Genomic DNA, 11,507 nt, shown 5'->3' with positions numbered 1-11,507 from the left:
ATTTGTTGTTGCGATACTAAACTTTCATGAGGACCTATTACCTCCCTAGACTATTTAATACCGTATTTTTTACCCCCTGAACTATTTAATAGTGTATTTTAAAGGTATATATGTGCCCACGTGGACACATTACTATTTATAATTTTGCATTATTTTTTATGTCCACGTGGGCAAATATATATGTTTAAAATACGGTATTAAATAGTCTAGGGAGGTAATAGGTCCTCATGAAAGTTTAGTATCGCAACAGCAAATTCGACCAAAGTTGAGGTATTTTTCAGACCCTTATCCCTCCAATGTATTATGTGACATAATTTGTTTTTCGAGAGTGAAACAACTTAAGTTTAACTGATATCATGGAATCTTTAATTTTTTTTAAAAATGAAATTTATATATTTGTAGACTACGTAAAAGTACTATAAGTCACAATAATTGATAATTCAAAAAATTTAAACGATATATGAAAAAACTTACAGTCAAAGATAGACTTGTTTGAATCTCAAAATTTGAAATGTATCGCATAAATTGAGATATAGCGATAGTAAATAAAGGCTTGTGTGGAGTTACAAATCCTAACAAGATGAAAATAAATTCTAATTAAGTGATTTCTTCCAATTTTCTAAGCATTGTTGGACAAATTTAAATTATTTAATATCTCTATTGATGGCAGATAATAAATATTATGATTATAATTATATTTATTTAATGATTTATGTGTAAAGGTTAAGCGAAATAGAGTTGTCATTATTGAAATGAAGACTCTAAATGTGAAAAGTAAGACCAAAAGTTATGAAATAATTAATTGAAAAGGAAGTCAGCTTTGAATATTATTATGATTTATGAATGGGTAGTTTGTGGTTAGCTGTTTGCCCTTAAAGAAGAGAGAATCATATCATAATATATGGTGCAAAATTGCCTTTTATTATGGTGAAAAAGTCATCCACATACACAGACTTGGGACCAAAGTGCACCCAAAAATGTGAAATAGCTGTTTTTAAAATGGATGAGAATTAGAAAATGAGTATGATTTATAAAATTTATTAAGAAAAAAATGCTAAATGAATTCTTTAAAATTGACTATATATTGATACTAATGAGTAATTCAATTCCTATATTAATGTAAGTTGTTATGATTTAATGGAATAGTAAAAGTGTGTACGACTAACATATATGATTGTGAATAGTTGAAGCTTCTTCGTTCTTAAAAGTGTGAATCACTGGTCCCAAATGCTAGTATTATATGGGGGAAAACTTGGGACCAAATAATCTTGGAGGAAAGGGGAACAAAACCACATTTTATTTTAGAGAAAAAATAAATATCCTTATATGTGGTAACATCAAACATGGACGGTTAATGGTCGTTTTCCTAAAATAATTAAATAAACTAAGCAAATCTAATGATGGAAAATTGGACCACGGAGTATACTAGAGTTGGGAGTTCATTAGATATGTGCCGTGCACTAACAAGTTACTTTACTCATTAATTATCGCTTTAAGTTACAATTACCAACTTTTGCTAGGTAATTAAGATTAATAGCATGTTTGGCTAAAAGTGTTTACCTTAAAAAAAATTAAGACGTTTGGTTAAGCTTTTGGGAGAAAATAGGTTAATAGATCGAAGTTGTTTCTTAGAAATCAAACAAGAGTAAAAGTTTTTTCCCAAATGCAAATACATTTAGAAGTATTTTTGAAATGTTCGGTCAAATATTAATTGTTGTTTAAAGTGTATTTTAAAATTCATTGGTCAAATACAAACCATTTCTCATAAAAACATAATCCTTAATTTTGTCTCAATTTATGTGGCACCTTTTTCATTTTAGTTCGTTGCAAAATGAATGTCATCTTACTCTAATTAGAAACCAATTCAACTTTTAAATTTTCCTTTTTATCATTATTGAAATGATTTACAACCACACAAATATCTAAGGATTGTTAGTAGACCACAAGTTTTTTCTAAAAAATATTTTTTTCTTAAACATCGTGTTAAGTCAAACGATGCCATATAAACTGAAAGAAGACAATATTCTTTTCTTTTTTTTTAAATAATTAATTTCAAAAGTTTGATCAAACAAACTATAATACTCATTACGAACACGTTACTAGAGAGATATTAATTATTAGTGGGAAGTTTAATTTTTGGATACGAATTTGAATTAATCAAAATTAAAGCGGATAATAAATACCGATGGAATAGTAATATGCAAATTAGGAAGGTCATCATTTTATATTATTAATACATGTGGAACTTTAAACTTGCGATTCAAAGTTTTCCCTATTGCTAATTAGCTATATTTGACATTTAAACTTGTGGTCACTTTTCTTGAGGAGTTGGGACCTAACATATATTTTCTTCGAAATGCTACACATAATAATTGATACTTTTCATGTCTTTTAAAATATGGACGACTTGGGATATTCAATAAATACATGACATTGGAGAAAATTATTCTTCGAAATCGAAAATTTAATGAATTTTAGAATATATTACCCAGCAAAAATATCACCAATTTGGATTGTTATTCAACTTGACGTATTTTCCTAATGACATCCGTATAGAATATCAAGGAAATTAATGCAACAAACGTTGACTACGTCTCTAAATGACATTCTATGACTTTAATTTAGATTTTTAAAAAATTATAAAAATTGTTTAATTTTCGTTTTTTTCTTCTTCTTTTGTGTTGGTCAAATATCAAGTTTATATTTTTAACACAAAACAAAAGACTTAATTAGACAGCAGTAATCAACAGACCATTGAATTTAAATTAGTGACATCATAATTTAAATTATTATGTGAATAGTCAGTTCGTCCTAGCTAATTTCCTATTTAGTACGTATTTAAATAAGCAGCATTTTGTTTTTTTTGTAAGAGTAAGCCATAGACGACTTGGCCTTTTCATTTCTCCCCATAATAATAATAATAATAATCTCTTTTGGATTAGTTTCAAAAAGTGATGGAAAGAAAGAAATGTCAATGTCCATTAATTGTAGAATTATAAAATAAGAAGCTTTTAAATCTATAATCTTTGACTCGATTGGACACCAAATAAATCATTGGCCACCATAAATGACATTTAAATAGTAAAGAAGTAGCACAATAAGATTAGGACCCAAAATCAATTTTCTATGAAAGGTCTTGTACTAATTTTTTTTAATAAAAATGATTATTAGAATTCCTTTTTGTTATAATGTTAAAGAATGACAAAAGTCCAACATTGATGGTTAATGAGATGGGTGGACTCCTTATAAGGCTTGGGCAATCCTCCTCCCTTTGAGCTAGCTTTTGGGGTGTAAGTTAGGCCTAAGACCTAATTTAACATATAAGCGAAGTCCTTAATCATTCTTTTTATATGCGAAGTCCTTAATAATTCTTTTTCATTTCCTTTGAGACATTATTGATTTTAGGCGGAATTTCATCAATTTAATTTTGAAAATTTATTTCTGTTGTGGAAATTGTTAAGTCAATTCTATAAGTAATACAAATACTTTTCTTTTTAAAAAAAAAGGGTTTTTTGGCTGTTGAGTACATCTTCTTTTACTTTTTTTGCGTTAGAAAATAAATCTAAACAATCAATAATTTTTTATCACTCTCTTCGTTTGATGATCTCAATTTTCTATCGCTAATTATATGTAATTAAATATATTTTCATACACTTTGAATGATCTAATCAATTTGAAGGAAAATTAATTGATTAGTCTACCATATGTAAAAAAAAAAAGTAATCAATTCTTAAAAAAAACTTGATAGACTTTGTGATTTTATCATCAACATTGTCATAAATTATTTCTTTTTATAAATTATGCATTTTGTTGTGAAATTCAGATAATATATCCATATCATGTGCAATTCTCTAGGGAAAATCATTTGGTTGCAGTTTTTTCTTATAGATATTTTATTTTATTTTAAAAATAATCAAACCTCTTGCGATCTACGACAAATTAATAAGCATATCTTTGGATTTTAAAAAAATTTAATCACAATCAATATATCCTGCCAAATAATCATAACCAATAAAAACTCCAAATTATCAAGATCATATATACATTGTAAAACAAAATAGTTTCACTTTAATTAGTTTTTGAATTATCACTAACTTTTAGTAATTTCAACAATACATCTTTTATTTGTGGATTTTCAAATAATATTGCTTTTAGATTTTCAATGCATTTTATCAACATGATTGTGAGTTGTGACAATAATTTAAAAATCAGATTGGGTACATTATTTAGAATCTATTAGAAGAAAAAAATAAATATATACATTGTATTATATATATATATATATATTGTATGTTAGATGTAAAAATCATATAACATTTGCACAAGAATTAGCCATGTTACAAAGTATCAAATTTCAAGTGATAATATTTCTTAAACATTCTATAAAAATGTATTCTTATTTTGCTTTAGGCTTTGGCCTCCCTTCAATCAAGCCATAAATCCGATAAGACTTCGCAATTTTTTAAAGTAAACTCTTAACAACTCCCAAAATCTCATTAAAAATTTCATAAAATTGGGAATTACCATAAGTCATCACTAAAAAAAAATCTTTCGGCGATCATTAAAGCACTTTCATGCATCAAGAAAGCAAAGTGTAAGATATCTCACGCCATTCGAATAGATTTCAAAGCAAATTGTATAGTACAACAAAGGAGTTCATTCAATATCGTCTTTGTTCCTTCATGTTGTATTATTCTCATTGACTGTAAAATTAAAAAAAAAAAAAAAAAAAGGGTGGGGGGGGGGGGGGGAGAGGAGGGGCACACATAGTGCAATAAGAACAAATAGAAAGTCACCAAGTCTTAACAAAATTTTCAACTACAATGATTGTAATTTAGATTATAACAAAATCCTATACAAGCACTGCAACAGATGTTGTAGAGTCCTTGCATCTGAACAATGACACCAAAATTAGGTTCACATCTTACAAAAGTTCCAAGCACTAAAATTAGTTTCAATGGAGTCCAAAAAATATTATTTTTCACCTTTTTCCCCTTCTTTCCCAAAAGCCAATTCTCTAGTCAATTTTTTGCCATTTTGGGTTTGAATACTCTTAATTATGCCCTTTTTTTAAAAATGAATAGTCATTCTACTAAAATGAGTATATCAAGTAATTAGATGAGATCAAGTAGCAATCGAGATGGTCGAAATATCTTTATCCTTGACCAATTATTTCAAATTTGAGCCATAGAAATAGATAACCTTTTGTGTAACGTAATGCTTATGATAGAGTGCGGGTTGATGACGGTAACAAGCTTTTAAACTTAATGCATGTGACATTTGAAAGCTTCATAGCTTGTTCTTAAACACCATAGCTAGAAGAGGAAGAAGAGAAAGTTGTATTGATTGTATTTTTATGACTTGATACAATGTATCTGTACATAGTGTGTATTTATACTACAAACAGGTGCAGTAACTAACTCATGCCAACAAGGCATCTTTCTAACTAACTTCTTACTAATTGGTTAACTAACTCAACCATATAGCTTGCGTAACTATCTTCATTAGTTAACACTCCTCCTCAAGCTTATGGTTGAAATACATTTGTCATTCCAAGTCTGCTTATCAACCAGTTGTGTTGTTCATTTCCCAGCCATTTAGTCAACAAATCAGCTAGTTGATGTTTGATGTTAACATGTTCTGTTTTCAGCTTTCCTTGACAAATTCTTTCCATCACAAAGTGGCAATCAATATCTATATGTTTGGTTCTTTCATGGAATATTGGATTGGCAGCTATTTGAATAGCTGCCTTACTGTCACACATCATATGTACATGCAGATTTATACATACTCCCAGCTCTTTGTATAGGCTTAACAACCAAGTAATCTCTGTTGAACAAGTAGCCATGCTTCTGAACTCTGCCTCAGTTGAACTTTTTGACACTGTTTCTTGCTTCTTGGATTTCCAAGATACTAAAACATCTCCAAACTTTACTAGATATCCTGTAACAGATCTCTTGGTCTCCACACATGCTCCCCAATCAGAATCACAGTAGGCAGTTAGTTGTGTAGTTTGTTTGGCTGGCATTAACAGTCCTAAACCATGAGCCTCTTTGATGTATCTCACCGCTCTTAGGGCAGTGGGACTGTTTAGGTTGGTGCATGAACTGGCGTAACACATGTACAGTGAAGGCAAGGTCAGGTCTTGTCATGGTGAGGTAGAGTAGTCTTCCTACTAGTCTTTGATACTCTGCAGGATTTTTAAGTAGATCATCACTTTTAGGCCCTGTGTTATCCACATGCTCATCATACTTAATAGAAATGAGTTTCTGATTCATTTTTAGTGGTGTGTAGGCAGGTTTGGCTCCTCCTAGCCCAAACTCATAGATGAGTTCCAAAGCATACTTCATTTGTGTCATTAAAATACCCCTGCTGGATCTAGAGAACTCAATACCTAGGAAGAATTTGAGTTCTCCTAGATCCTTCATTTTGAAGTTGGTTTGGATTCTCTTCCTAGTGTTGCATAACTGTTGAGGGCTGCTACCAGTGATTAGAAGATCATCCACATATACTAGCACTACCACAATGTTACCATTAGCCTGTTTAGTAAAGAGTGAGTAGTCAAAATAACTTTGTGTGAACCCCATCTGCACCAAGCCTCAGTAAGCTTTAAATTCCATTGCCTAGGTGCTTATTTTAGGCCATATAATGATTTGTGTAGTTTGCACACCTTCATGCTCTCCCCCTTGTTTGCAAAGCCACTAGGAATCTCCATATACACCTCCTCATTTAGATCACCATTAAGGAAAGCATTGTGCACATCCATCTGATAAATGTACCATCCTTTAGATGCAGCCAAAACAACCACAAACCTCACCGTTACCATCTTTGCTACTGGACTGAATGTCTCACCATAATCAAGACCCTTCCTCTGACTGAACCCCTTAGCAACAAATCTTGCTTTGAACCTTTCTACTGCCTCTGAGGCCAAGAAGTTGATCTTATAGATCCACCTGCACTCAATAGGTATTTTACCAAGAGGGAGGTCAACAATGCTCCAAGTGTTATTAGCTTCTAGAGCTGCAATCTCCAAATCCATAGCTTTTACCCAAGCAGAATCAGCAGCAGCCTCTTTGAATGATGCAGGCTCAGAAATAGATGAATAAGCATGCAGAGTATGTCTATAAAAGAGGGACAAATGAGAATAAGTGAGATGAGCTGCTAGTGGATAGAGACAATTATAGGTTTTGGGCATAGTTACAAAGTCCTGCAGCCATAGAGAGGGTCTACTTAGTTTGCCTGATCTTTTTGAAGAAGTAACAGAAACCTTAGAATGAATAACCGGGAGAGAAACTGTTGAATGAGGTGGTAGTGGACTATGGTGTGATGAAACTGTAGGAGATGTTATAGGAGGTTCAGAAGGAGGTACTACTGAAGGTACTACAGACTCAGATGAACAAATATCAACAGGTGGTTCAATATCAAGAACTGGAAAGAGTGGTTCTGAGGAAGCTTGCATGTGCTTAAATGGAAATAACTCTTCATGAAACACCACATGTTTGTTTACAAAGAAACTATGAGCATGAATGTCATATAGGACATACCCTTTTTTAGTGGATGAACATCCCATAAACAAGCACCCAAAAATCTTCAAGTGGGATAAGGATGGAGAGTGATGATAGAGTTTTTCATATGGAGACTTGTAGGAAAGTACTCTAGAAGGGAACCTATTTAGGATATACACAGCAGTAGAGATACAGTGACCCCAGTACTTGAGAGGTATTGAAGCTTGAACCTCAGTGATCTGGTCATGGTAGGGATTGTTCTATGCTTTCTTTCAGCAATACCATTCTGTTGTGGTGTATAAACACAAGTACTCTGATGGGCAATGCCAAGGTCACTTAGTAATGTTTGAACCTCACCACTGAAAAATTCACAGCCATTATATGTCCTCAGTGTTTTCATAGTGGTGGAGAATACATTTTGAACCTGCTTGAGAAAGTGTTTGAGTACTACTATAGTGTCAGCTTTAGATGCAATTAAAAACACCCAAGTGTATCTGCTAAAGTCATCCACAATTGTCACAAAAAAACCTCTTGCCATTATATGTAGGAACTCTGTAAGGTCCACAAAGATCACAATGCAACAATTCAAATGCATGTTTGGTCCTATGAGTACTTGAAGGAAAATGAAGTTTAGTATGTCTAGCTAAAGGACACACAGTACAATGAATTTGATCACTACTCTTTAATGCCTTGAGACACTCATGCCTCTTTATTACATCAATAAGTGCATGACCAAGTCTTTTGTGCCATATACTACTACTAGACTCAGATTGAGTAACAGAGTTGACAGACATAGGTAGTTGAACATGCTTACTACTATTGACCTGCTTATTTGGAGCTTGACTTGGTCCCTCTTGTAGTATGTATAAGTCATGTTCCTCCTTACCAATCCCCTTTACCAGACCAGTGGAGAGGTCCTGGAAAAGACAAAAGTCAGGGAAAAAACAAACCATACACCGTAACTCTCTTGTAATCTTTGAGACTGACAACAAGTTAAACTTGAAGTCAGGTAGGAATAACACATTGGATATAGACTAATTGACTAGCACACAAGTGCTTACAATTTGAGTGACTGCTGCAACTTTACCATTTGGTAAATGTACCTTACTGTCTCCTTGAGCATAAACTTCCCTAGCTTTGTCTAGAAGTTCAAGGTCAGATGTGATATGATGAGAGGCTCCAGTATCAATTATTCATTGTTTATTGGCATAATTACATGATAGAGTAATAGGAACCAAACTTGCATCATCAGTAGTAGCAATGTTTGCACATGGCTCTGTTGTGTTCTCACCACCAGGTTTGGAAAGCAGTTGGAGAATTTGTTGATACTGAGCAGAAGTGAAAAAAGCACCAGTGTGTGGACCTGTTCCTGAGGCATTTTTCCCTTTGTTGCTACATCTTATGGTCTCTTGTCCAAGATTAGGAGGAAGATCCACCTTATTAGCATACATCACAGTATTCAGAGGTTTCCTCTTGGACTTGAAATCTGCAGGGTATCCAACTATTTTGTAGCACTGCTCCCTAGAATGACCCTTGCACAGTGTTCACATTGTAGAAAATTCTTTCTAGTTTTGTAGCTTCCTCCTGAAGAACTAGTACTATTGTTGTATCCTCCACCATGATCACCAGCACCTGAAAATGAATTGGTGGAATGTACTTTTGATTATCCTGCTCCATTGTTGTATGTGTGATTTTTGTGAGTGTACATTGTTGTGCGTTCTATCAGCCCTGAACCACTGGAACTATTGCTTGCCAGATTTCTCTGACTCTCTTGATCAATCAGCATTGCATAAGCTTTATTTAGTGAAGAAATTGGACTCATCATTAAGATCGAACTTCTAGGAGGGGAATATGACTCATTTAACCCCATTAGAAACTGCAGAAGCCTTTGATAGTCGCAGTGTTCACCAAATTTTTTTGACTCCGAACATGGACAACTTGGACATGGCATGATAGCATCATACTCATCCCAAAGGTCTCTTAGCCTTGAGTGATAGTCAGGAATTGACATTGTACCCTGAGTGAGAGAATGAATCTCCCTATGTAACTGAAATATTCTGGATCCATTCACAGTGTCAAACCTTTCTCTTAGATCTAGCCACACATTCCTAGCATCAGATGCATACACTACAGAACTACGAAGACCAGGCCTCACTGCATTCATAATCCAACTCAAAACTATTGCATTACACCTTTTCTACTGATCATGTAACTCAGGCTCAAACATAGATTTTGGGAATCTTCTATCTACAAATCCTAGTTTACTTCGACCTACTAGACCAATTTGAAATGACCTACTCCATAAAGCATAGTTCTCTGATCATGGTAATTGCAGAGAGATTAGAGAACTACCTGGAGTTTCTGTATGTTAAAGAAACAAAGGATGATTGTGATCAATGACATGGAATGTGGTTGTGCGAGAGCCACTTCTAGTACTGATGGCTTAAATCTCAGCTCCTTCCATTGTACCTCCAGTCATGAGATCCTAAAGCTTTCTTCTGATTCACCTATTTTTGGAAATGTGAGATCGAAGTACCTAGGTATTCTCTATGATCGTGGGCTCTGATACCATGAAAGCTTCATAGCTTGTTCTTAAACACCATAGCTAGAAGAGGAAGAAGAGAGAGTTGTATTGATTGTATTTTTATGACTTGATACAATGTATCTGTACATAGTGTGTATTTATACTACAAACAGGTGCAGTAACTAACTCATGTCAACAAGGCAACTTTCGAACTAACTTCTTGCTAATTGGTTAACTAACTCAACCATATAGCTTGCTTAACTATCTTCATTAGTTAACAACATTTTAGGCGTATCTGTCGTTGGATCATCAGAGAAGAAAGAATGACATGACATGACATATTAAAATATACATAATGAAGTTGTCTTGCAATATTTGGATTCATATTAATAAGTGTAACTAGTACCATTTATAACAAGGCTGAATACAGCTCACTCCATTTATACACACCTCAGTCACTTGCCACAAAGCAAAACAAAGTTGATACCATCTGGCATCTGGTACACCATTACATTGGCACGCAATAATCTACATTTCCAACTTCACCCAAAAAATAAGTGATTTTACGTTTCAATTTTTATAACGCACTCTATTACTTTGATATGATACTGATTGAGTTATACGTGAATTAAATATGAGCGAATTAAATATTTTATTTAACTTGTTTTCAACTTGTTTAGTATCTAATTCGATTCGCTCAATTTATGACGGTGTTCGTTTAATGCGACCACACTAGCACATCAAAAGAGCTATTGGAACATTAATATATAATCAAGAGAAGTGAATTACTATTCGAATTCATGGATATCTTATAAATCAAGCTACAATGTAAGAACTTATACGCACAAGGAAAGATGATTACTCTTTTATTATTAATCAGGTCTCAAGTCTCAGGTTCAAGTTCTACTAAATATAAATAAAATCATTTTTAATAGAGTATGAAATATTTTTACTTCTAATGTGAAACTTGCCAAACTTTTTTTTTTATTTTTTTATGAAGGCAAATTTTTGAGCTATTATTGGACATCAATATATAGTAATTTGACCTGAACATTTGTGTACTTTGTGTCTTAAAAATAAAACTTGTGGAAGGAGGGAAAGAAACAAAGAGAAGAAATATACGAAAATCTGGATGGTCCCCAAATTTTTAACTAAATGAATTCAGGGTCCATAAGTCTTTTAATATATATCTCTATATTTAGTTTTTTTTTTAAATGAAAATGGTCTGACATACCTTTCAACTTTGACATTTAACGTTGATATACTTTTTCGTTAGGAAAATGACTCATATATATATGTATACCATTTTCCCTAATAAATTGATAACGAACTTATTTCTTTTTCCATTCTCCTCTATGAATAGAAAAAAGGAAAAGTTGGAAAATGAAAGGGAAAAGTCATATTCAAAGTACTTCTAATTAGTTGAACTTTCCTTGAATCCTTCAAATTCAATCATCAGATAATGATTTATGAAATCT

At 32.8% G+C, this 11,507-nt stretch overlaps 1 protein-coding gene across 1 annotated transcript; it reads right to left on the bottom strand.

The window, feature by feature from the left end:
• Window positions 1-5,527: 5,527 nt before the first annotated feature.
• LOC107061914 (uncharacterized) lies at window positions 5,528-9,669 on the bottom strand. The gene is made up of 8 exons (XM_015311913.1): window positions 9,212-9,669; window positions 8,746-9,026; window positions 8,567-8,646; window positions 8,185-8,422; window positions 7,699-8,057; window positions 6,671-7,588; window positions 6,190-6,539; window positions 5,528-6,086 (listed from the first exon to the last, which is right to left on the bottom strand). The coding sequence occupies exons 1-8, from the start codon at window positions 9,667-9,669 to the stop codon at window positions 5,528-5,530; spliced, it is 3,243 nt and encodes a 1,080-aa protein (XP_015167399.1).
• Window positions 9,670-11,507: the final 1,838 nt, after the last annotated feature.

This window comes from Solanum tuberosum, unplaced genomic scaffold (assembly GCF_000226075.1).
Source record: "Solanum tuberosum cultivar DM 1-3 516 R44 unplaced genomic scaffold, SolTub_3.0 scf00173, whole genome shotgun sequence".
Taxonomy (NCBI): Eukaryota; Viridiplantae; Streptophyta; class Magnoliopsida; order Solanales; family Solanaceae; genus Solanum; species Solanum tuberosum.
Note: the sequence above shows the minus strand (reverse complement) of the source record. Positions and strands in the feature narration are given on the sequence as shown.

Excerpts from the sequence above, each read along its gene's own strand:
- LOC107061914 (XM_015311913.1), bottom strand. The coding sequence starts at position 9,669 with ATGAATGCAGTGAGGCCTGGTCTTCGTAGTTCTGTAGTGTATGCATCT. Across the intron at positions 9,027-9,211 it reads CTGATAGAACGCACAACAAT|GGAGCAGTGCTACAAAATAG; the intron begins GTACACTCACAA and ends GGGTCATTCTAG. Across the intron at positions 8,647-8,745 it reads TGCTACTACTGATGATGCAA|ACAAAGCTAGGGAAGTTTAT; the intron begins GTTTGGTTCCTA and ends TTGAACTTCTAG.